Source organism: Penicillium roqueforti, assembly GCF_015533775.1.
Source record: "Penicillium roqueforti strain LCP96 04111 chromosome Unknown scaffold_16, whole genome shotgun sequence".
Taxonomy (NCBI): Eukaryota; Fungi; Ascomycota; class Eurotiomycetes; order Eurotiales; family Aspergillaceae; genus Penicillium; species Penicillium roqueforti.
Window position 1 is genome coordinate 114,811 of NW_024067580.1, and position 23,192 is coordinate 138,002.

The window sequence follows — 23,192 nt, forward strand, 5'->3', positions numbered from 1 at the left end:
GATCTAGATGGAAATGGAAATGTTAATGTGAATGAATGTATTGGAACGTACCTGGGTCTGGAGCTGAGATACTGCTACAGCTATAGCTACGCCGATGCTGATACTAATGCTGATACTGGTGTGAGTCCGCAACTCGACGGGGTGGAAATGAGGATCTAGATGTAGCCCAGGTTAGCCAGTGCATGTTCCAGATGGAGTGCGATCTCGTGCTCGGTGTTGATAATGGGACGGTGGATGTGGTCATGGAGGATCTTGGCCATCTGGAGGGTATCACGGCCGACCATGTCACAGATCTGGGGAATGGTGCAGGTGAAGTGGGCGATTCCCTGGGAGGTGACATATTTCATGTCCGCGGCATCAACAGCGAGGGCTTGGGAAGCCCACTTCACCTTGTCAGCCTGAACCTTCAGGGACTGGATGTTGAGGGCGACCTCAATGAGGTAGTTGCCCTCGGGCATCTGGCGTAAAGTGGCGATATAGGAACGGATGTTGTTTACTAGAATACCGCGCTCCTTCCGGTACTTGAAAATAGCCCGAGTACCACGGAAAAGTCTAGTACCGATAGACTCAGGCATTGTGGATGAACGGGGAGGGGCTGATGTCCTCTGGTGATATAGAAAGGGAGAGATGAATAGATGAATGGGATATATCACTTACCTGCTTAGGGCTAGTGGATTAAGTGTAAAGCTGAGAGTAGAGTAGACTGAACTGGTTGTACTGATGGAGAAAGAACTGTGAGGCGGATGATTCCTCGAAATGTCAAGGAATAAGGGCCTATTTATGCATTTGCATCTCACTGGCTTGACTAGACTGTAGACAAGGCCTTCATCAAGAAGAAAGGAATGAAAGGCATATGACTTGTTGTTGAGGAACTTTGTTCTCTTTGTCCTCAGATATGTAAGTAGTCATGATGTTGAAAGAAATTAGTATACAAGGGAAGGGGAAGGTAGTTGCAGGGTAGACCAAGGCTTTGTTATAATATTAGATTCGTATGGCCATTGTTCAGTTCTTTGTTCTCTATAGTGGAATCATCAAGAAAATTATGATATTGATGCTTTACTCGCGCCAGGTTTTTAGGGTTTGTCTCGACAATGTAGGGTCTTTTATTGGTGGACCAACCTTGCTGTTTATAGGCCCACAAAGCTGATGTTTAAGGGTAACAGTGCAGAGTAAGTGATGTACTAATCTGGAGCACGAAAATACTTTTGCAAGTCAGTGATCCATCTAGGCAATTCTATGAAAGGAACAGAAACCCACGATGGCATCGTTCCTGCCATTGGCGAAATACCAGATGGCAAGATCGAGAAAAAAAAAAACTCAGAGGGGTATCATATACAGTAAATTGAAGAAGATAGAAAAAACAAAAGGACAAAGATCCATCCGCCTACCAATATGAATAGATTATCAAGCCTATAGCTCAATCTCCTCCTCACCATGATGATCACCCGCCGAAAGAATTGATATATTCGTCCAAGCTGAGAAAGTACCTTCGCGCGCAGCTAGATAAGCAGCAACACGCGCATGGCGTGATCGATTCAGATTTTCTTCTCCTCGCGCTGGGTCCCGTAGCCTATTTCCAACGGAATTTTGGTCCGGAGAGTCAAACGCTGACTCGGAGATGGAGAGAGCAAGTATGTCTGTGTGTTGACTGTCTGTTTTTTGGTTGATTGGATGAGGAGATGAAGTACCGTCGCCAGTTAGGTCAATGATCCCTGTAGATGTGCTTGGTTCGGACCTGTGTCGGAGCCCTCTAGCCGAAGGTTCTAAATATGGCTGGTCAGGTATGAGCGTATCCTCTTCTTCACTTCCCTCATCACTGGCCGGATCAAACCTGTCTTCCTTTCCTGTCGGCCATGTAGACGGGAGAGGATTGACTTGAAACAGTCTAGGCTCTGCATGCTCTTGGAGATATCGGTGTGCTTGACGGATTTCGTTGCGTTTAACTCTGGCCGCCTCTTCGAATTGACTCAAACGATGTAGAGAGTCCTGCTTCTGATCAGGATGACGGCTTGCATCGGCGATACCAAGGCTCAAATCTTCAATTCCACTACTGGATTCTTGTGTGGACTGTGTAGAGAGGTCCATGTCGTACCGGGCCCTTTTTCTTGCGCGCAAATCTCCCTCGCCATCAACATGATTAGCTACAATTTGCTGCATGTAATTGTCGTGTGAAAAATCGGTTCCTGAGCAGAGGTGGCCAAACAGGCGTCTGATGGAGATGTCTTCGTTCCAGGTCGTTGGATCCACGGTGCATGGATGAATGTCCTTGGGCCGGAAGGCAGCTACGAGCTCACACAGTTCGGAGTAGGAAGAGTGTCGTGAATATGGGAACCGCTATAATGGCATTAGAGGATTATCGAAGAAAACAGTAGTGCCACTTACTATCGTGTTGGGCAGGTCTGTCTGGGACGACCGGCTAGATGTATCAGATGGACCATGGCTTAGAGCGGTCACCAGATTCTTCAATGAGATTTCACCTTCCTCCTTCACGCCATATGTATCAAGCGAGAGCGCCTTCTTTCTCGACTGGAAAGCATCCATAAGGGCACCTCGGATCTGAGAAAGGGCTTTTTTGTCCTGGACGTGTTTGAGACACAGCTTCTCTAACTCGGCCAATGTAGATTCATCTGGCAGCTCGAGTTCATGAGTTTGATACAAATCCCCAATACCACCACCCGCACCGACCTCAGGGATTTCCGCACCGCCGGTTGTGCGATTCACAATGGGCACAATGTAGACCGTGTTAGTGCCGCGAGCTGCCAAACATGAGACCCCAGGCTCGCAACTGTGGATTCGACTCGATTCGTCGTTGCTTAGGCAGCCTGTTACAGCTCTGTTTCCTAGCTCGAAGCCACAGAGAGCAGGGACTTCACCAACCCCCCTATTGCCTGGAGTCTGGACTAGAGACCGATAAAGTCCCATCTGGTAACGATCCACATGGATCTACGCTAATTAGCGAATGCTATGTTTGAGCGGCGTGGTATCAATCACCTTCGTGTTCAGCGCAGCTGAGAGCGCCATCCAAACATCCTCGTAACCGAATGTCCACGCACGGAAGTAGAAGACTGTATCATCAGGATAAGCCTGGACTTTTTGCAGCAGCTCAGACAGTCCCTCGGCCTTGGAAGGGAACTCCAGGAATGGGTTTGTCTTGCTTGCAAATGTAGAGTCCAGATACAGGTTATCCAGCCGTTTCTGGCCCAGAGTATACGGTATCAAGACCGGGTGGCGGACTAGGCTGCTCACCCACCATGTCTCGGCTGAAGATAATCAGCTAGTAGTTCAACCAAGATGAGACATCATTGACTCACCTCGGATGTCACCTGTGTAAATGATTGCCTTCTCGTCCCCTTGAATTAGAAACATCACAGCCCCAGTGCAATGGTTGGCATCAAACAACGTCACTCTGATATGACGTCGAGGAGTGAGTTCAATTTCTGTTGGGGTATTCAGTGGAATTGGGCGCTGTGCGGGATGAGCACCTGGTCAACTCTAGTCAAAGTGTAGAACTATACTAACCAGAAGCTTTGCGAGATGCTTATAGTGCAGTCGGCGTGACTCCAAGATGCCTTTATTAAAGTTCATCCGATGGGGATACTTTTCAATTCGGAGGAGTAGCTGCGCATGGTCAGTTTAAAGAATTTAATAGGATACACAGGAGCGTGCCTCTCGCGTGGCTGGCGAGCAGTAGATAAACGGTGCCCGAAAGGACTCGAGGCCCTGTAAATGATCGCTATGCACATGGCTGAGGAAGCAAGCTAGTGGTGCCGGCCGCTCTGGGCATTTCCGAAAATAGTCAACTGCTTTTCTTAGCCGTAAGTTTGGCTGATTTCATAGGTGAAGCTCACTGCGAATATCCGGAAACTCTGTCGGATGATTAGCGTGGGCAGTGACGTGGAAGTGCCGGTCTCACCTTCTACGATGCCATTGAAGGTCGACATGGCAACACATTCAGAAGCTGAGGTCAGATTGCATGTCCAAGGTTGCCCAGGTGAAGATGTGCTAGACTGCTAGAATGCTAAACCTGTTGCTTGCACGTGATGTGAACATAGAACCGAAAGGGTCATAAAACAAATCCAAATATGTCCAATCTTTGTATAATAAAACTAATTCAGAGCATTATGATTCGATGGAATATATTGCATAGTTAAATATGCGAAGTTCAAGTCCAAGTCCAGAAGGAATGTGTTCTACGCCTTAACAGCTGGCCGTGCATCGTGGCCATGCCATGCCAACGCACACTTGGGAATCTTAGTTATAAAGCCCAAGACCTGTTGTCTCTTCCCAAACTATTCTATTTTCTTTCTGTTTCTTTCCAGTTTCTATTTTCCACCTTCTTCTGCAATTGACTATCAATGGTACGCCTGTGAGACCTTCAATTCCCCCAAGGGTCAAAGAGCCGAAACGTCAGCTGGGGCACCTGATCGAGATTTCTCTTCTCTTCTTAATTATTATATCCAGTGACTTGCATTACGGGAAATCCAGGTTGAAGAAGCATTTCTGTTGTATTCTCAAGAATTTACTATCCGCGCCGTCTCTAGCGTTGTTACCCCCCACTGCCAACTGAAGCTCTCCTCACCCCCAAAACATCCACGTCCAAACGTCCGGGAATTTGACAAAGGGCAAGGGGGGACCCTTCAGGGCTGGATATCCCGAATCATCACATTCCAGGGTGCCTAGGACGACCTCGCCTCTTTTAATTTGCTCCTTTACCTCTTAACTCCCTCCACATCCGACCTTCACCATGCGTAAACCGTCCGTGGGTCAAATCGTGTATAACGCCACGTTTCCACGACCTCGTCCAAACGACCCAGGGTCGTTTGGTGCTCACATTACCCGAAACCTCGTCCCAGAAGTACGTGTCGAAACATCCCTCTTCTACGGCTCGCTAGACTGCATCGAAGCACAATACCCGGGGCTGGACTACTCGTATGGACCGCATCGCATGCGACTGGGTCGTTTCCCTTGGCACCGAAAGCTATTTCAAACTTTTGACCAACTTGGTCTGACAGAGGAGGAGATCTCCAATCTGTGTCGATGGGAAGGGACCAAGTCCGCGCGTCAGCGGTACGAGGCAGAAGAAGGCATCACTGTACAGGACACTACAGCCCACTCGGTCCGACCGGCATCTCCTCAACCCGCCCCGTCAATCGAGATCCACTTCATTGACTGCGACTTCTGCGGGACAGAAGAGGAAGATGACCAGATCATCGAGACTCAAAGCAATGACACGGTCCGTGCGATCGATTCCCGAGCCTCCAGTTACCGGTCCGCCGAGGAGCACGAAATCGAAGAGGAACTAAGCGACGAGGAAATGGAAAGTTGTGGCGTAGCCCTCAACAACCGAATCCTTGCTGCGATGGCCGCTCGCGACCAAGGCACTGATGTGCCGCTGGATGAAGACTGGGAACAATGGCTGAAGGAGGCTGGAGAACGTGGCAGTTTCGGTGAGATGGTGCATGCTATTCGCGCGAACCAGCCCTTGACTCTTGTCGCCGACAATGTCCGAATCCCACGCGGTCGCGGTGCGGCTCGTGTGGTGACAAGGGCGGCCTTGTTCACAGTGCCAGACAGCATTATCGCAACAAACACTGCACTTCCATCTACATCCAACCATGCCTCCGGCACGGCTCAATGACTGCATAATATTTACTCGACCATCAGACCCTTTGGATAGAGCCCTGTTCTGATTCGTGTTTTGCATTTTTACGGCGCATCTTACCTCTCTCGCATTGTCTGAAGTGGACTGGCTCCTTCTTCTCGGGGTTCCCTTTGCTTTTCTTTATCTATATCCTTACGACACCCCCAGAAGATTCTTTTGCATACGCATACGCATAGATTTCATTGTCTCCTGTCTCATTTTCATTAATACCCTCATGTTCCTACTCCTCATCATGCTTTGTTGTTTGACTCGTTAACTTTTTCATTATTTGCTGCGCCGGGGATATTCATATTCAACGTGTTAATCGGGGGATTTTCAGCAAACAGCAAAAATTATTCTAACTTACTCAGAAATATATTTACGAATATCATTCCCATGCTTGTCCAATATATGAGTAGCGTACAGCTCGATCTGCAGACTGAATCTGCCTTGGTATTGAACATTATTCAAAAAAGCTAGTTTTTGGGGATAGAAAAAAGAGTGGAATCAAATATCATGGTCCTGTCCGACACGAGAAAAATCCCATGCTATGCCCTCATCTTTGTTAGTGCCGACCACGAGCTTTACGCCGTCTCTCCGCATCGGCAAGAATCCACTGCCCCGATTTACGAGGAGGACATAGCCGCCATTCGGATGTTGTCGCACACAAAACGATTCGTAGTCCCGGTGCAACTTAGCCTCCGCGATAAATTCACCCTTGTTGTTACGCCCGAGAAAGGTGCCGGAAACCACGTTTTGAAACCCCAACAATCTCTCGTCGGATTCGACGCATGACCAGTGGATACCACCCACGTACTCACTGTCTTCAGGGACAAGGCGTAAAATGCCTCTCTGAAGCCCAATAGCAAGGCCTGTCAAAGGGCAGCGGATGATGAATGATCTGCCTTTCCAAGGACAATGCCTAGAGCGGGCTTCGATATACTCCATAAGGGAGCCTATGGATTCATCGTCAAGACCACCAGATGTGGGTGTATCGCATTTCCGATCTTCTGTGGTAGTGGAAGACATCGTCTCTTCGATTCAGAGCTAGAAGGGAAGGATGTTGATTTCCTTTCTTGTTGGCTTGCGGCTAAGTTGGTCAACCTTATTTTGTAGCCATTGTTTGAGGGAAGACTAGGGATGTTTACAGATTAGGAGCTCCTGTGAGATGTGTGTAGAAAAGAATATCTTTGAATAAGGAAAAGCAAGACGTACAACATGGAGTGAGTTGGTAGACAAAGTGCGGGGATAGCTAGAAACTATGTATCACATGATCTGAGCTTTAACCGTACACAGTCTAGCCTAATTTGGAATAGTCTGAGAGACATTGACTTCGATAAGCTCTCCGCTCCGAGGTCCGCTCCGCAACTGATCTCCATGCCATGAACATGAACATGAATCTCATTTCAGCTTTGTGTTTGATTGAATTTGGCCAATAGCCTGCGCTGATTCACACCCTGCTTAGCTTTACACATTCATATCAACCCTACAACACAGCCACGATGATCAAGGCAATCTTCTATAGTAAATTTGACACGATAGAGGGTAAGGACCTTCAATACCATGATGAACCTTGAATTCGTTACATACTGACTGATGTTATGCAGGGCCCAAAGTCGTCCATCAAGTCCCCGACGGAGCTATCGTGCCCTCCCCAACCGCGCCCTCACAACCACCCTTCCTCACTTTCTCCGATGTCTCCTTCTTCGTGATCCCCCGCCAGGAGCTCTGTGGGAACCTTTTGCAAGTCTGCACAAACGGATATCGTATCCTGGGATACCCAATATGCATGAAGTCTGTGCGGTATGACCGGAATGAGTTCATCTTCAACTTCTGCATAGTCCTCGCAGAGGAGGACGACTTTAGCACGTATAAGAGCGTGGTGCAGAAACTAGCAGATCTAATGCATGGCCTAGAAGAGCAGAATGGTTTCTTGTCCCGTGATTTCTCGAAGAGTGGTGAAGGGAAGGTGTATAGTCTCTGTGAGATGTTGATGGAGGACTTGAACAACTATTGCGAGTGCATGATTCCCATTGGTATGTCCATGAACCTGTTTAGCGTGATTCCGCTGCTAATTATTCTACCCAGACGATTTAAACACTCTGAATATCAAGCTTTTCCCGATATACCCTTCTCCCCCAGCCGTCAAGGCCTGGCAAGTGCCGCTCTTCACGTTGCGATACCAGGCTTTCATGGATGAGAACTGGGATTTGACCATGCAAAGGGTATGTGAAAGATGACAATGAGACCCCCCCCACCCCCATATGGCTAGGAAGACAGCAGCTGAACCCCGGCAGATTGTACCACATATCAACGGCGTCAACAGCGTCCGCATCATCTCCGTACTAGCAGACACAGACTTCTCCCTCACCTGCCGCGCCCTCCGACATCTCCTCTACTATGGCTGTCTATTCATCCTCGACATCTTCTCCTTCTCCGCCATCTACGCCCCAACCGCCCAGTTTACCGCAACAATAGGCTCCGACGAAGCAATGCAACTAGAATGTGCCCGCTACGTAAACCTCCGCTTCGCACCACACCCAGCAACCGGACCCTCCTCCCCTCCACCCCCCAGCCTTATCCCCAGCCCAAGCGCCAACGGCAGCACAAATGGCAGCTTAAACGACAGCTCCGAAACAGCTCAGCTCTCCAGCTCCCTTACCGACCCAACACCTAGCCTCACACGGGAAGAATCCCGCTTCGACGCCGAAGAAATCTGGCCCCTCCTAGGCGCCGAAGAAAACTCTTCCACCTCCACCTCCCCAAAAACACCCCCAAACACGCTCCACAAACCAGCGATCGTTGACGGCGCCGCGCTGGTCGAGCTATACGCAAGCCTAAAACAAGGCCAGAGCGTCAAGCAATGGTACGCAACGCACAGTCGCTCGCTAGCCAACATTGACATCCGTCGCTTCATCACTTTCGGCGTGATAAAGGGCTTCCTGTACCGCGTGCACAAATATGCCTGTGCAACGAGTCAGCCTGCCCCCCCGCCGCGTGCGTCCTCGTTCACGCCAACGGCTCTGTCGTCGCGCGTCAATACCGGCACCAATACACCCTATGCGATCTCTAGTGTGTCGGAGGACGCGTCTATCTCGACGGCTGCGAGGAGGGAGTCTAGTCGTGAGCGGGCTGGGTCGGTGGTGAGTGGGGGTCGGAATGCGAATGGGAGTGCGGGGGCGCCGTCGGCGTTTTGGGACGAGGAGGATGAGGTTGTCGGGGATGAGGCTCTTGGGAAGTATCTTGATGGTACGCATTGCTTTGATCAGATTTGTACGGAGTTGGAGATGAGTGAGAGGGAGCTGACGGCTAGATTGAAGAGGTATCCCTGGGAGGTATTGATTCTTCATAGATGAGTTGGGGGAGTTTTTTTTTTGGGAGGTTTTTTTATATGGTCGGAATTGATTGATACCCTACTTTTGCGTTTATATGGTTCCCAAGGTACCGCTGGAGACTTGAAGATTGGGAACCTTTGTCTCATTGTAAGCTCACAGCTTGGGACTTAAGGATAAGAATATATGAACATAATCACATATAACTAGGTAGTTAGTTATAGTATGTTGTGGAAAAGACCCAGTGTAATTTCAGGCGGACTACAAAATAGCCAGCAGTTCAACATTTGATGTTGTGGAACAGAAAAAAAAGAGGTATCCGCTAACGCCACGCTAGTCCATCATGCATTTGTATCGTATCGTGCAAAAAATAAGTCAAAGTTGAGGTGGCTAGGAGGCAGCCAAATGATAGAAGACGGGTTATCTTCGAGTGATGAAGATTCGGCAGAGAACGGAGAGGGAGGAATCATTCCTCGTCCCAGTTCTCAAGCTCGGCTTTCTCGTATTCAGCCATGACTTCTGGGTCGAAGATCGACTCTCCCTCAGAGGGAATGGTAGTCTTGATGTCGTCAAAGATAGGCAGGAATGCCTCGTTCCAGCGACGACGACGGTCCATAACAATCTTTGCAGCGTCTCCGACAGCAGGACGGGATACTCCCGCAGAACCAGCGACGTGGCTGCCGCCGCCTGCGCCGCCTGGCCGATGCTTGGGCTGAGCACCCTTCTTGCTTTTGCCCATAGTGCGGGTGCGTTTGAGATAGGCCTGTTGGACCTGAGAGTCGAGGTCGTCTTGGATGGTAGTAAACTCAAGCATGGCCATGTGCTCCTGGGCAATCTTTAGAATGCGAGCTTTGCGAGCATTGTTGGTGACGATTTGCCTCTTGAGCTCGTTTTGGAGTAAGCGGAGTCGCTCAGCAACTTCATCATCGTAGTGAGCGTCGTAGTCTGGATTATCATCTGCACCGAGGAAACCAATGAATCGCAATTCGGCTTTGGCGCGTTCGTCCAATTGGGCATGATCCAGCTTTGCGACCGAGGTTTTGAAGTCGTTTGGATCTGCGTCGCGGAAGGTGGTTGCAGCAGGGAGAGGCTTGACTTCGCTTTTGTTCTCCTTCTCAACGGTGGGTTGATCAATGTCCATTGCGTCCTTATCCAGCCCACTTACACTCGCAGTATCCCCATTTGCGGTTGGATTGGAATCCTCGGGAAAGGTACGGTGCTCGTAACGGAGGAGAGAGCAGAGGCGGCTGAGGAGAGGTCCAACCGAGACTTCGTTGGTTTCGGCTTTATCGTCAGTCAGCTGTTCAATGCTGCCACGGCCTTGATTCAAAGGCAGCTGGTCCTTGTCATCTTGACTCGAGTCGTATGACACTCCATCCTCCTCCGCCCAAATTTGACGGTAGTTTTTCTTTGCGCGGCGGGGCATGATGAACGGGGTAGTGCGATCACCCTGTGACAGGTCAGCTTGTGCTGACTGAAAGTAGCTACAATTGACTTACCCTTTCTTTTAACCAGGCAATGTCCTCCTCGGTAAGAGGCCGGACGTAAGGTTCAATGTAAGTCTGGAAAGTATTCGCGCTGACTTGGTTGGAAGGTTTGGCATTGCTGAAGTCCTTATCAGGAGCCACACCCGCTGCCATATGAGCAAGATCGGTCTTAGGGAAGTGAGAAACGCTGTAAATCTCTTTCTTATCATCGTCCGTCATGCCTGGGAGAACATCTCGAATGTTGTAGATGGTGGGGTCGTCAAACTTCAGCGGGTTATCGCCAAAGACTTGCACCTGAGGAATCGCAGGTTGAGGTTCAGGTTGGTGGGAATCGGCACTGGTTTCAGACCCGGGGGTCCCGGGGGGAGGGCCGTCAACAGCAGTGGTTGTGCCATTGGGGGACATCATCGATGGAGGTGAAAGCGAGGAACTTTCATCAGATATCGCATTTTTGGAGTTTTTCGATGCTGGAGAAGCCGCTGTTGGTAGTTAGCGAAGGCTGAACGGTGGGGAAAGTGAAAGAAGATCAAGTTGTGGAGATGGGTCGGTAAAAACAAAGAGTTGGAAGAAAGCGCCGAGTTGGATCTTTTCTTACCTCCCTCAACCTTAGTCTCAGCTCCATCCTGGCGTGCTACCTCATGTGCGCCATGATTTAACGGCCGCTCCTCTTTTCCACTTGGGCGCTCTTTCCGCTTCTTCAGCTTCCCGCCCTTATGAATATCGTCGTCCTCTTCGGTTTCACGTTTCAACTTCGAGCGATCTCGAACTTCACGATCAAGCTCCTGATCGTCCACTTCCTTGCGCTTTTGAGACATCTCGCGCATTCCGGCATTGCAAACCTCGCCTCGAAGATCGGCCATGTCACTAAGACCCTTCAGGTGCTCCACCAATGCCTCCAGTGTTTTTGAATCTGGAATGTTCTGCGCGGAGACCAGGTCCAACACATCGGAGTACTGCACGCTAGCCAAGTCAATGTGCTTGGTGACATCGTTCTCTAAGTAGCTTTGGATAGGTAGTGATGGGATAGCGGGAGCACTAGCGCTGGACGGGGTGGTATTGCGGCTACGCGACTGGCGCGCATCGCGGCCTTTGCCTTTGCCTTTGTATGCGGATGGCATGGTATTTCTTCAGACCGATGATTGGACGAAGCGAAAAGAAGAGATGAATTGATTAAGATACCAAAGACAGCAGTATCAACGAAGAGAGAGATTGGTTGACAGAAAGGTTCCTAGGAGGTGTGGATGGGACTAGACAGACACATGCTGTCGTCGGTCACTGTGAGCGAATAATAATGAAAGGAGATTGAATGTCCCCTAAAGTTGCCTGATCATAAGCTAAAGCAGACACAATCTCTCGATCATGGATGAATTAGACTTTCTAGAGGTGATGATGGTTGGCGGTCGCTGGCGGTCGGCCAGAATATGCACGTGATGGCGATCCGACATGTATCATCACGTGCTCCATCTTCAATTCATTGGTTCCTGAGCACTTGGCTATGGAACTTTGCCTTTGAGCTTATTCAAATTTTTTGCACTGTATATACAGCTTGCACCTCACCACTTGATGGCTCACACATGGTCTAGCCGCCCAAGAATGTGGTTGAGGTTGAAATCTGATACACATTCCTACAGTTCTGCGGAGGGAGCCCCGATATCGGCTACTCCGACATTCTGAGGGATGAGGCAGAGCAAATCATGTGTTTTTTGTGAATTGTTGCAAGCGTTGAATAATTACTATTTATAACACAGTCTCGCTAGTTAAATCCCAATGTCAAGTGTAAAAGGTTGGAAAGTTGCCTGTTGATGATCATCTCCTCAAACGGTCTACCGTGAACGGCCATGTTTAGCGAAGTACACGATATAGACCACGCGCTCGGCCATTTCCATTTGTTGACTCGTTCCCGGAGATATCTTCGAAATGTGAAACTCAGTGTATCTTAGCCAAGCCGTTTTGCCTCTTGCCTCGTGGTTGGAACCAGTATTGTTCTACATTCTTGTGACGGTCCCGATTGACTCTCGCATTCTTCCGCTGTAGAGCTCTAAACAGCAATGGGGATGTATGGGATGCTTCAGGGCTCAGCGTCGTCTTAAATGACTTTGCATAGAACCATAGTGGTTGCCATTTTCAAACTCTTTCATATTCAACTTGTTTCCCCTACGCCTTCCCCGCGGGTCTGAAGCATTTAGACTCATAGTATATACTTTACTTGACAGTCACCTTCATTATTCACTTGACCCAAGATCAGATATATTATGTCAGCTGCTACCATGTCAACGCGAAATGACTCGGTGGGTAAAGTGGCTACACTTTGGGCAGGTTCAGGGCAAGCTTCGAATTCCACCTCGTCAGTCGAAGTAAGTCTGCCTTCTTCATTAAAAGCCGACAACAGCATTTGGGGCTGATTCTAACTCACATAATTACATAGGAGAATGTCGCCTATCGGTTTGTTCTCGACCATAAGGTTCAAACAATATCGAGCAATGGCATCCCCGAGGATGGATTGGTATCAGGCCTCTTGTTTGTACCCAGTCTAGAGCCGCATGATCCGTGCTATGACATTACTGCTTCGTCCGTGCCGTCAAATGTGACCCGATATGAAGATGTGTCTGACTTCGGATACTCCCTCGTTGGCCTTGCTCCATGGGTAACTGCCGAATGTTCGCTATCGTTCCTCTCAGCCGCCCAAAAGGTTGGCACGCACGCTATGATCTTTTTCCAGCCGTCAGATAACGAGACCGGCATACCACCTGACTCGAACGACTCTCGCTGGGCAACCAGTGACGGAGATAAATGGCGAATGGACAACGATTACCCAGTGTACGCCATTCCTGGCCCAGCTGGAACTACATTGATCAATGATCTCTCGTGGTATTCAAATAAGACACCCGAAGACAAGAGAGACAACTCTACCGAAAATTTTGCGCTACAGACGAAGACAAACCGATTGTTTGCTAGGATTGAGACTGGTAGGTCACATAAATGCGTTACTTTCGAATCTATACTCACATATCGCAGGCGAAGAAACACAAGGGGCGTCGACGAGCGTTTGGAGTTTCGTACTTGCAATTGCAGGAACAGTTCTTATACTCAGTATCCTCCTGATCATTATCTATCGATTTGTCCTGCGTAAGAGACGCGCTCAGCTGCAGAGACGTGTTAATGCAGGTCAAGTCGACATCGAGGCCTTGGCATTGAACCAAATGACGGCTCCTCAAGAGGTGGTTAACAAAATGCCACGTTATACATACTTGGAGATCATCCCTCCAACAGAAGCAACGCTGCCACAAGATAATACATCGGCCAATCCAATCGAGCATGGCTCTGGAGACAAGATCAACTCGCTATGGCTCAAGGAAAACAACCATGCCCAGGACGATGCTGGCCTCCAGAAACCCGAAGCAGCGATGATAAAGCCTAAACAGAACGATACTTGCAGAAGCAAGTACCGTCTGAGCCATACTCAAACGACTTGTGCTATTTGTCTCGACGATTTTGTTGTTGGGTCATCTACGGTCCGCGAACTGCCTTGCGGACACATATTCGACTCAGCGTGTATCGATCCATTCCTGACCCAGAACTGCTGCCTTTGTCCCTTATGCAAGAAGAGCGTTTTGCCAGCAGGATCATACTATATCTCTGTGACGAATGAAATGGTCGAACGAGAGCATCTTTCGAGACGCCCTTGAATGCAGCACGGGAGACTGCTTTTGCGTGCTTTTAGATTATGCCAGCATGGAGAGAGCGAGGATTACTAGTTGCATTTACTAAGCGAGGCGATTTGACGATCTTGATGTTTTTGTATGATGTTTTGATAGTGATTGTATCAAATCAAACAATTTAAACAAAATTATCCAATTATGGAATTACAAGATCAGTCGCCACTTACCCGGTCTCTGTCCTTGAAGATGGTGCTTCTAGTATGCCTGTTTTAATCCTGGTCATAAGAAGGCCTCTTCCTATTTTATCCTTTTACTTTCATTCAATATTGCTCAGACCATTCATCACTAGGACATGTAATTACCAAATTAGAATAATTTTCAGCCTGAGGCAGGCAGATGATGCTGACACCTGATTTTCAAGGCAAAGAGGAAGCTCACACTGTGATTGGCCCTGGTGGGTCAACTCGCTAATCGCTAGCGTCCCACACACAACCTCTGCCTCCAGACCTTTTCTTCCTCGAACTTTTGCGACAACGACAACCGACGACATCGTACAGCCGACAAGGTACGTTAGCATTTTTTTTTCAATACAATCTCCGCCGCAAGTGCACTTCTCTGACTTATAACCGTCCAGATGGGTGCCCTCAAGTACGTGGAAGAAATCCAGAAGAAGAAGCAGTCCGATGTGATTCGCTTCCTGCTGCGCGTCCGATGCTGGGAGGTGAGATAAATCCCTTCGCCCCCGATTGCCTAACATCTCCGCCGAGCACTGGTGTGCGTTGCCTTAGGATATGCCGTTTTTATGTGGTATTGCTAGGCGGCTCGAACAAAGTCATTCGGCGGAAATGATTGTGGCACGCAAGAAAACCCTTTCGGGCTTCATGTGTCTTGCTATACACTCGTTGAACATTGCTGAGAGTGCATAATATAGCTCCGCCAGCTGAACGCCATCCACCGTGCCTCGCGCCCTTCGCGCCCCGACAAGGCCCGTCGTCTCGGTTACAAGGCCAAGCAGGGTTACGTTATCTACCGTGCCCGTGTCCGCCGCGGTGGCCGCAAACGCCCTGTCTCCAAGGGTGCCACTTACGGTACGAATTTTTCCTGTCGAGAGCAGATTTCCTAGAGATCTGAGGGAATTGAAGGAATTTTTTTAGCTAATGTGCGATTATGTGAACAGGCAAGCCCACCAACCACGGTGTCAACCAGCTCAAGTACCAGCGTGCTCTCAAGTCCACCGCTGAGGAGCGTGTTGGCCGCCGCGCTGCTAACTTGCGCGTCCTGAACTCCTACTGGATCAACCAGGACTCCACCTACAAGTACTACGAGGTTATCCTTGTCGATCCCCAGCACAAGGCCATCCGCCGTGATGCCCGCATCAACTGGATCTGTAACCCCGTTCACAAGGTAAGTTTGGCTCGAAATTTGACTGTGTTGCCCGCGAGCTTTGCTGATCAGGTCCCCCTTTCTAGCACCGTGAGTCCCGTGGCCTTACCGCCACCGGCAAGAAGTCCCGTGGTATCAACAAGGGTCACCGCTACAACAACACCAAGGCTGGTCGCCGCCACACCTGGAAGCGCCAGAACACCCAGAGCTACTGGCGTTACCGTTAAGTGCGGTAGTGCACTTTCCCAGTGGTTTCGGTTGGAAAATATTGGTTACGGCATGTGGTCATTTATTCAAACACTTCTTTCCCAGACAGTGTTTTCCACGCTGGGCTCAACTTTAATGCAGACCAGTCGGTTCTGTTGTTAGCCAAAAAGCCATCTTGTTCTATGTTTCAATTCCCTTATTAACGAAGTATGACTGGTTCAGCTCAATGGTACTGGCATTGTAGAAAGTGTAGTCTTGAATTAGTGCTACTTTTTACTAGTTCTATGTATGCATGTATGCATATCACTGATTTTCAACATTTGCGGGTGGTGTACTCCGCTGGACTTGCGGTGGCCAGTCGCCGTTAGATCGTACCTCAGTGGATCGCTAGAAAGTAGTCTAGTGCACATAATACATATTCAGACTTTATACGCTAAGGCTGTCTTTAATTGTTATCGTGTAACGATCATCGATGTGCGTTGTTCTAACTAGTTAGTTACGAAATTAGACCCGTAGCCCGAACTTTCAGGTCTCTAATCTAAAAATAGGCTTTTAATGCCTTAGGCATGGACCACTGCCCCCCCCGGCCTCTTTCCCAATCCGTCTACAGACTATGAACTGCTGTAACGATCCATCACTCTATAATAGAGTCCGAGGTAAGATAGTTATTTGCTCGGTGAGACTTGATTAGATTACTGAAGGTCCATTTCTGCAATAGACCAACCTGTCATTTATCAAACAAAGAAGCAAAGCTCGCTTTACTCGACTGCCTTACCCCCACTCCGTCCTCCCGTCCTCCACGTATGTGTTTGGTACGAAGGACAAGCTCCACGAGCTGGATTACATACTGGAGAGGTCGAATTTGATCAAATCAAATCACATCAAATTGATGCGCCTCTATGCCGTCCCGGCCTGAACGTCATCTGCCTATCCCTCCGATCTCAAGTGCTGGCAACGCCGCCATCCCTGGAATACACCCTTCCCAATTTTCTGGACTGGAAATCAATCCACGCCGTATGGCTCGACCTCGCGATGCTTCGATCATGCCCCCATTAAACGGCGGTACCCCCAAGAGTTCGTACCACCGAGGACATTCACGCTCGATCAGCAATCCGTTCGCTGGGTTTGGGCGAAAACGGGACAAGACAGTCGCCAAGTATGCGACTTGGGACTCTGACGATGATGACGACGATGAGGTAACATATCCCTTGGAGCCAGAGTCGTCAAGTCCCCGGAAAGGTGCAGCACCTGGAAATGATCTCGCCGAGGGCAAGTGTCAGACTTGTGATGCTACCGTCCGGTGGCCACGGCACTTGAAGGTGTTTAGATGTACCGACTGCTTGATGATCACAGACCTCGAGCCGATTTCTCATGATTCAAAAGACAAACCCCCACAAGGGTCTCAGGGTGGAGCGTCCAATTTGGCAAGCAAAGGTAACACCTCCAGATGCTAGTTTTGCGTCATATATTTGTAAAAGATACTGATTTGCTACCTAGTGTTTCCTTTGACGGCCAATCAAATTCGTGGTATGGTCGGGGGGTGTCTCAACATGTATTTCGATAGCCTTTTGGACAATAGCCCTCGGTCATGGTTGTCGCCGGACGACGACAGAAAGAACAAACCGCTACCTAATCTTCCGCCAATGCAGGATCATGCCTCTGGTCCAAAAAATCTCTCGCCCCCACGCACTGGCGATTCTCGGAGTCGTAGTGCTTCCCATTCTAGTGAACGGGAAAGGTTGGCGGCGTCAAAAGAAAACTCAGGTTACTTGACACCACCATCTGTTCGCTGGGAGGGCAATGACACGCCTGTCAGAGTCCGAGCAAATTCAGATCTCCGATCAACTCCAAAGCTAGACAGCCGCACGCAAGACGTTTCGCAAGCCGGGAACCCGGAGTTTCAAAGCTGCGACAATCGGACACACATTTTCAAACGGCTGGAAAATACCATCGCCACTGCCTTCAAAGGCTGTGACTGCCTCAACGAATCTTTCACTACATATCCACCACCTCGGTCAGCCCGAGCAGCTAGTAATGGTAATCCACCGAAAACGAAGATGGAACCGACCACAATGCCCCAACCAGCGCAAGACGCTCCAGTTTTTGAACCAGATGCCAAAACTCTTCTTTTAGGAGATTTGACTGAGAACTCCTCTTGGTGGATGAATGAATGGGCTGAGACCGAAGGCCAAAATCCCGCATATTCCAAAGAGAAGAACACCCCAAAGTCTCGGATGATATCATCGCGAAGTCCTCGGATCAACTGGTCCGAGTTAGCCCAGTGGTACCATTCGATCCTGTCCGCGGGAAATTCTTGGAATGAGCTCTGGGCCGCCAAAAAGCCTGACCCCACAAGATCAGAAGCGGATCTGATCCGAGCCAAGAGATGGGCGTCTATTGATCCGTCCTTGATCGGAAGACAAGTCAGCGAGTCTCGTTTGCACTTACAACGGGCACTCTTGAAAGCTACCGAGGGCCTCCTCAAACGCCCGCGCCGTGTTCTGAAGAAACCAGAAGATACCAGGTTCTTGTTCATATTGTTAGCGAATCCCATGTTGTCTTCACCTGCGTCTTATTATCAGAATACATCCATCTCGCCGTCTCATCGAGATGAGAGGCGCCCATCGCATCCAAAAGACTACCTGAAATCGGCAACCCGAGACGGAAAACCCTTGCAGAAAGAGCCGCACAAAGCCCCTGCTCGTCTAGATGGCTCCAGTCACCATTATGGAATTATCAAACGAATCCTGGGACTCGCGTCTAATTTGCCCAATGACTGCCATCACTACATCGTGTCTTGGGCTTCCCGTTTCTCTGTTAGACATTTCGAGCGACTGGTAGAACTTATCGGTGGATTTCTCACTTACCGTTTGAGTCGCCAGCATGGGCGAAAACGCCCTCAAAATCCTCAAAACGGAGATGATCTAATACCGAGCTTTGCCAGTGCTTCGGGAAATACTGCTGCGGAACTCCACGCTGCGATTAATCGAAGTAGCCCGAACAAGAAGCCTGGCAAAAAGACCGAAGACCCCATAATATACGCCGAGGACTGGCAGATCAGAGCAGCAGCAAGAGTAATGTCGCTGTTCTTCACGGCTAACATCTCCTCTGCAACGAGGAAGTCTGATGGAACTCCGCGCAGTCTTGAAGTTCCCAAGAACCCAGGCCCTCGTCAAGGACATATGATTCCAATCAGTGCATTCTACAATACACTGCTGGACTATTCGGATTTAGTGGCGGACTTCGAGACTTGGGAGGCTAAAGTCTCGAAGTTTTCGTTCTGTCAGTATCCGTTCCTCCTTAGCATCTGGGCCAAAATTCATATCATGGAGCATGATGCGCGTCGTCAAATGGAAGTGAAAGCACGCGATGCATTTTTCGACAGCGTCCTCAACCACACGGCGGTTAGTCAGTACCTGGTGTTGAAGGTACGGCGTGAGTGTTTGATTGAAGACAGCCTGAAGGGAGTGAGTGAAATTGTTGGTACTGGCCAAGAAGAAATCAAAAAGGGTCTCCGGATCGAATTTTCGGGCGAAGAAGGCATTGATGCTGGCGGCCTGCGGAAGGAATGGTTTCTGCTGCTTGTTCGAGAGGTCTTTGACCCGCTTCATGGTCAGCGTTTTCCGATCTTAGAGTGAAATGACTCGCTAATTCAAAATAGGCCTCTTCATCTACGATGACGATTCGCAGTATTGCTACTTCAATCCTTATTGCTTTGAGTCATCCGAACAATTCTTCTTGGTTGGGGTTCTTCTAGGTCTCGCCATCTACAACTCCACCATCCTTGATGTTAGTCTCCCGCCGTTTGCGTTTAAGAAATTGCTGTCGTCAGCGGGGCATGCCAACGGGCCACAACTGGCTACTTCCTTGCGTTCGACCTTCAAATGCACCCTAGAAGATCTTGCCGAGTACCGGCCAGCTCTCGCCAAAGGACTCCGGGGTCTGCTAGAATTCGAAGGCAATGTCGCGGAGACATTCTGCTACGATTTCGTTGCCCAGGTCGATCGCTACGGCGAGATTATCAGTGTGCCACTCTGTGCAAATGGCGAGAACCGACCGGTGACCAACTCCAACAAGCGTGAGTTTGTGGATTTGTATGTCCAATATCTGCTAGACACAGCCGTGGCTCGACAGTTCGAACCTTTCAAACGCGGTTTCTTCACGGTCTGCGGCGGCAATGCACTATCACTATTCCGACCAGAAGAGATCGAAATGCTAGTCCGCGGCTCAGATGAACCACTCGATGTCAATTCTCTCCGGGCGGTGGCCACCTACGACAACTGGTCACACCCACGACCAGAATCAGTCCCTGTAGTGCGCTGGTTCTGGGACTTCTTGGAGAAATCAGACCCTCAAGCACAGCGCAAGATCTTGTCATTCATTACTGGTAGCGATCGGATCCCTGCCATGGGGGCTACAAGCCTTATTATCCGGCTTGCTTGTCTTGGGGATGACTGTCCTCGTTACCCGATTGCGCGTACATGTTTCAACACGCTGGGCCTTTACCGCTACCCCACACGGGGGAAGTTCCAGCGGCTGCTCTGGGATGCAGTTGTAAATAGCGAAGGATTTGGCTTGAAATGATTTGTTTATTCCTGCTCGGGACTTGTGTTACTATTGGTGTTTGAGAATTTGTATAGACGCTGGACGTTGATTTCGAAGTGAGCTTTGCATGTTCATACTTTGCGTCGTGTTTGCTTTCTTTCTTTTGCTCTTCATTCCGCCATGGAGTACCGGTGCTGTTATTTCTTGCCTTGCAAACTGCACATGAGGTTTTGTGTCTTGTTTTTATTGATTCAGTCTTTGTGACTGAGAGAGTCTCGTTCTAATTTGCATTCCTGGACGTTGTTTTCATTCTAGCACACTTGACATAGATTGATAGATCCCTCACCTCACCTTCAAGCGAACTCCCGAGCCTTCCATGTCAGGAAAGAACAACTCAAATTTCCCCATCACCACACCAACCTCATACCTTTGATTTAAGTGATCCGTAAGCATCGATGATCACTTCTTGTATCTAAATTTAGAAAGTCCAAGACCATGCTCTTTCTTAGAGTTTGTGTAGAACAATGAAGGAATGGTTTAATCAATGGCCTATATCGAGCGTTCTCTATAAATTTTTCTTATATACCGTCCAAATCATATACTAATTACCAAAATGCGAGATAACAGAGGCAGCTAACGGTACAAAATACCATCAACCATCTCACCAATCGCCAAACAACTCGTCAAGCCAGGGCTTTCAATTCCCAACAAATTGACAAAACCAGGAAGACCCTCTTCTTCCTGGATAATAAAGTCCTGGAACCCCTTACCCTCATTGACAGCACCGTTCCTCCCTAACTTAGGGCGAATACCACAGTAATCCAACGCAATAGCACTAACGTCGACACCAGGCATATAAGCCTTGATCTCCGGCAGCGCTTGCTCCAAACGCGCAGCACTCGGCACCAAATCATCAGGACTATCCACCCACTCAACATCCGGCCCAAAGCGAATGCGTCCAGCCATGTCAAGAGTCAGGTGCGTACCCAGTCCACCAGTACCGGGCAAAGTCACCGGATATACCAAAACCGAAGTCCTAGGCCTGGAAGCCGCATACGAAAAGTACGTGCCCTTGGCATAATGCGGAACGAAATGGCGCTCCTTTGGGAGGAGCATGTTACTGATATCGCACGCGCCATGGCCAGCACTATTAACCAACGTCTCGGCGGTAAAAGAAGTAACCGAGCCATCCTCATCCGAGACAGCGGTAATCTTATACCCGCCGCGGCCGCCGTCGATAGCCTCCACACCTGTCACGCGTGTCTTGAACGCAACATCGCCTCCGCGGTCCTCAAAGTCGCCATGCAGGTAAGTCATCAGAGAGTGACTGTCCACAATGCCAGATGTCTCACTCTCGACGATGCCTGCGTCTGCCTTGACGTCTGGTTCGCGCTGCTGCGCTTCGTCACGTCCCACTAGCCGCGTTGGTGCGTCGCCTAGTCCTTGTGCGTGCGCGTGCAATTTCAGACAGGCTTCCCACTGAGTAGGGTTTTGCGCCACGATCCATTTCTTTGTGTTGCGATGGGGGATATTGTTCTGTGCGCAGAGGTCGTAGAGGAGGTTGCGGCCGCGGATGCAGAGCTGAGTTTTGAGGGAGGTCGCTGGGTAATAGAGGCCTGCGTGAATTACCTAGTTGGCGAGGGGTTGCTGTTAGTTTGTTTGGGTTGTGTTGGTTTATTGGAAACTGTTCAGGTGGGCTCATTGTGGAGATTGCATACCTCGGAGTTGCGACTGCTCGTCTCTGTCCCTGGTGCGTCATGTCGCTCTAGTAGAATGGTTGAGGTGCCTTCGCGAGCTGCAAGTTGCCGTGCGGCCGCGAGGCCGACGACGCCTGCGCCAATTACCTTTCAATCAGATTAGCCTTGTGTCTGTCTTGGATCTACCTAGGTTGCACTATACCGCATGGGTGAAGTCCGCATTGGTGGGTCGGGTGCTGGAAAAGCAGCGAGTGGGGAGCTTATTTATAAGCTTAAATTGCTGCTTAAGCAGGGCACGTGCAGACATATCGGGAGGGCGCAATTGACCAGCAGCCTGCAAGGAAGGAGCCCTGAAGTGTGACTTTGGTAGGAACATCCGACCTCCGACCTCGGGAATGACCTCGGGAATGACATCGGGCGTGATCCCGAGGCCCATATATTGGAACTCAAAAGTATGCGACCCTGGAACTATAGGAATATCAAACCATAGATTCTCATCTTTCATCATTTGACATCTAAGAAGAAGAAAGGCAAGTCCGAATGAAAATGACCGCTAGTTTCTGACTATACATAGACAAAGGGGGCAAAGGGAAACCCCTTATGAAAGAAGAGTGAAGACAATTGTTTCAGTTTCTAACAAAGACTCGACATGAACTGGAGTTACTATTTAACTGACCATAAATCCCATCAATTAACCTGACCATATCATAGTGAGCACATCTCGAGTCATCTCAAGCTCATCTAAATCCACACTTCTCACCTGAACGAAGATGATCCAACCAGGTATGTTCTCCCGCCCCGATGGCTCCAACATCGCAGAGATCGACACGAAGGAGTTTGTCCACTGGGTGACGGTAGACTTCAGCAAATTTGGCGGACGAACTAGGCCCAATAGCGGCGAGAGCATGATGCGTCTGATGGCTGAGCAGTGCAGATCTGGAGTAGCCACTATTACATCCGTGCCTCAGCATCATATTCGGCCATGCTGTCTCTCATTGCCCGTCGTCGGAAATGCCGAGCTCGTACATGTTCATATTCTGTGGCGTGCAGCTGAGCTTGCTGATTGGCATTGGGAGGAGATTATGGCCGGTAAGGAGACGCTTGATACTAAGCGCGTTCTAGGCGATGCTCCACGGTTGTCTCGTAAAAGGGTGAATGGGGCTTAATATTATCTCGATAGATGTAGTTTATTTCGACCGATCGATCATAGGGCTATATTCTGACAGAAGATAATGCTGTCA

General features: G+C 49.4%; 11 protein-coding genes across 11 annotated transcripts; 7 read left to right on the plus strand and 4 right to left on the minus strand.

Moving 5' to 3' along the window:
- Positions 1-155: 155 nt before the first annotated feature.
- LCP9604111_6161 (uncharacterized protein) lies at positions 156-575 on the minus strand (the record flags this gene model as incomplete). The annotated part of the gene is made up of 1 exon (XM_039074052.1): positions 156-575. The coding sequence occupies one exon, from the start codon at positions 573-575 to the stop codon at positions 156-158; it is 420 nt and encodes a 139-aa protein (XP_038927687.1).
- An 835-nt stretch (positions 576-1,410) lies between these two features.
- On the minus strand, positions 1,411-3,941 carry LCP9604111_6162 (uncharacterized protein; the record flags this gene model as incomplete). The annotated part of the gene is made up of 8 exons (XM_039074053.1): positions 1,411-2,334; positions 2,383-2,943; positions 2,992-3,260; positions 3,312-3,465; positions 3,520-3,618; positions 3,667-3,800; positions 3,849-3,866; positions 3,914-3,941. The coding sequence occupies 8 exons, from the start codon at positions 3,939-3,941 to the stop codon at positions 1,411-1,413; spliced, it is 2,187 nt and encodes a 728-aa protein (XP_038927688.1).
- An 803-nt stretch (positions 3,942-4,744) lies between these two features.
- On the plus strand, positions 4,745-5,638 carry LCP9604111_6163 (uncharacterized protein; the record flags this gene model as incomplete). Its single annotated transcript, XM_039074054.1, has 1 exon — positions 4,745-5,638. The coding sequence occupies one exon, from the start codon at positions 4,745-4,747 to the stop codon at positions 5,636-5,638; it is 894 nt and encodes a 297-aa protein (XP_038927689.1).
- Positions 5,639-6,157: 519 nt separating this feature from the next.
- Positions 6,158-6,436, plus strand: LCP9604111_6164 (uncharacterized protein; the record flags this gene model as incomplete). Its single annotated transcript, XM_039074055.1, has 1 exon — positions 6,158-6,436. The coding sequence occupies one exon, from the start codon at positions 6,158-6,160 to the stop codon at positions 6,434-6,436; it is 279 nt and encodes a 92-aa protein (XP_038927690.1).
- A 707-nt stretch (positions 6,437-7,143) lies between these two features.
- Positions 7,144-8,993, plus strand: LCP9604111_6165 (nitrogen permease regulating protein NPR2; the record flags this gene model as incomplete). The annotated part of the gene is made up of 5 exons (XM_039074056.1): positions 7,144-7,186; positions 7,249-7,677; positions 7,730-7,866; positions 7,939-8,890; positions 8,962-8,993. The coding sequence occupies 5 exons, from the start codon at positions 7,144-7,146 to the stop codon at positions 8,991-8,993; spliced, it is 1,593 nt and encodes a 530-aa protein (XP_038927691.1).
- Positions 8,994-9,439: 446 nt separating this feature from the next.
- LCP9604111_6166 (histone acetyltransferase NGG1) lies at positions 9,440-11,578 on the minus strand (the record flags this gene model as incomplete). The annotated part of the gene is made up of 3 exons (XM_039074057.1): positions 9,440-10,423; positions 10,473-10,939; positions 11,056-11,578. 3 exons carry the CDS (start codon positions 11,576-11,578, stop codon positions 9,440-9,442), a joined length of 1,974 nt encoding a protein of 657 aa, XP_038927692.1.
- Positions 11,579-12,727: 1,149 nt separating this feature from the next.
- LCP9604111_6167 (RING-H2 finger protein) lies at positions 12,728-14,146 on the plus strand (the record flags this gene model as incomplete). The annotated part of the gene is made up of 3 exons (XM_039074058.1): positions 12,728-12,814; positions 12,886-13,426; positions 13,476-14,146. 3 exons carry the CDS (start codon positions 12,728-12,730, stop codon positions 14,144-14,146), a joined length of 1,299 nt encoding a protein of 432 aa, XP_038927693.1.
- A 171-nt stretch (positions 14,147-14,317) lies between these two features.
- On the plus strand, positions 14,318-15,729 carry LCP9604111_6168 (60S ribosomal eL15 domain-containing protein; the record flags this gene model as incomplete). Its single annotated transcript, XM_039074059.1, has 6 exons — positions 14,318-14,377; positions 14,598-14,684; positions 14,754-14,840; positions 15,051-15,207; positions 15,297-15,523; positions 15,589-15,729. 6 exons carry the CDS (start codon positions 14,318-14,320, stop codon positions 15,727-15,729), a joined length of 759 nt encoding a protein of 252 aa, XP_038927694.1.
- An 879-nt stretch (positions 15,730-16,608) lies between these two features.
- On the plus strand, positions 16,609-20,293 carry LCP9604111_6169 (HECT-type E3 ubiquitin-protein ligase; the record flags this gene model as incomplete). The annotated part of the gene is made up of 3 exons (XM_039074060.1): positions 16,609-17,143; positions 17,207-19,321; positions 19,371-20,293. The coding sequence occupies 3 exons, from the start codon at positions 16,609-16,611 to the stop codon at positions 20,291-20,293; spliced, it is 3,573 nt and encodes a 1,190-aa protein (XP_038927695.1).
- A 594-nt stretch (positions 20,294-20,887) lies between these two features.
- LCP9604111_6170 (NAD(P)/FAD-dependent oxidoreductase) lies at positions 20,888-22,456 on the minus strand (the record flags this gene model as incomplete). Its single annotated transcript, XM_039074062.1, has 3 exons — positions 20,888-21,883; positions 21,973-22,098; positions 22,154-22,456. The coding sequence occupies 3 exons, from the start codon at positions 22,454-22,456 to the stop codon at positions 20,888-20,890; spliced, it is 1,425 nt and encodes a 474-aa protein (XP_038927696.1).
- Positions 22,457-22,721: 265 nt separating this feature from the next.
- On the plus strand, positions 22,722-23,117 carry LCP9604111_6171 (uncharacterized protein; the record flags this gene model as incomplete). Its single annotated transcript, XM_039074063.1, has 1 exon — positions 22,722-23,117. One exon carries the CDS (start codon positions 22,722-22,724, stop codon positions 23,115-23,117), a length of 396 nt encoding a protein of 131 aa, XP_038927697.1.
- Positions 23,118-23,192: the final 75 nt, after the last annotated feature.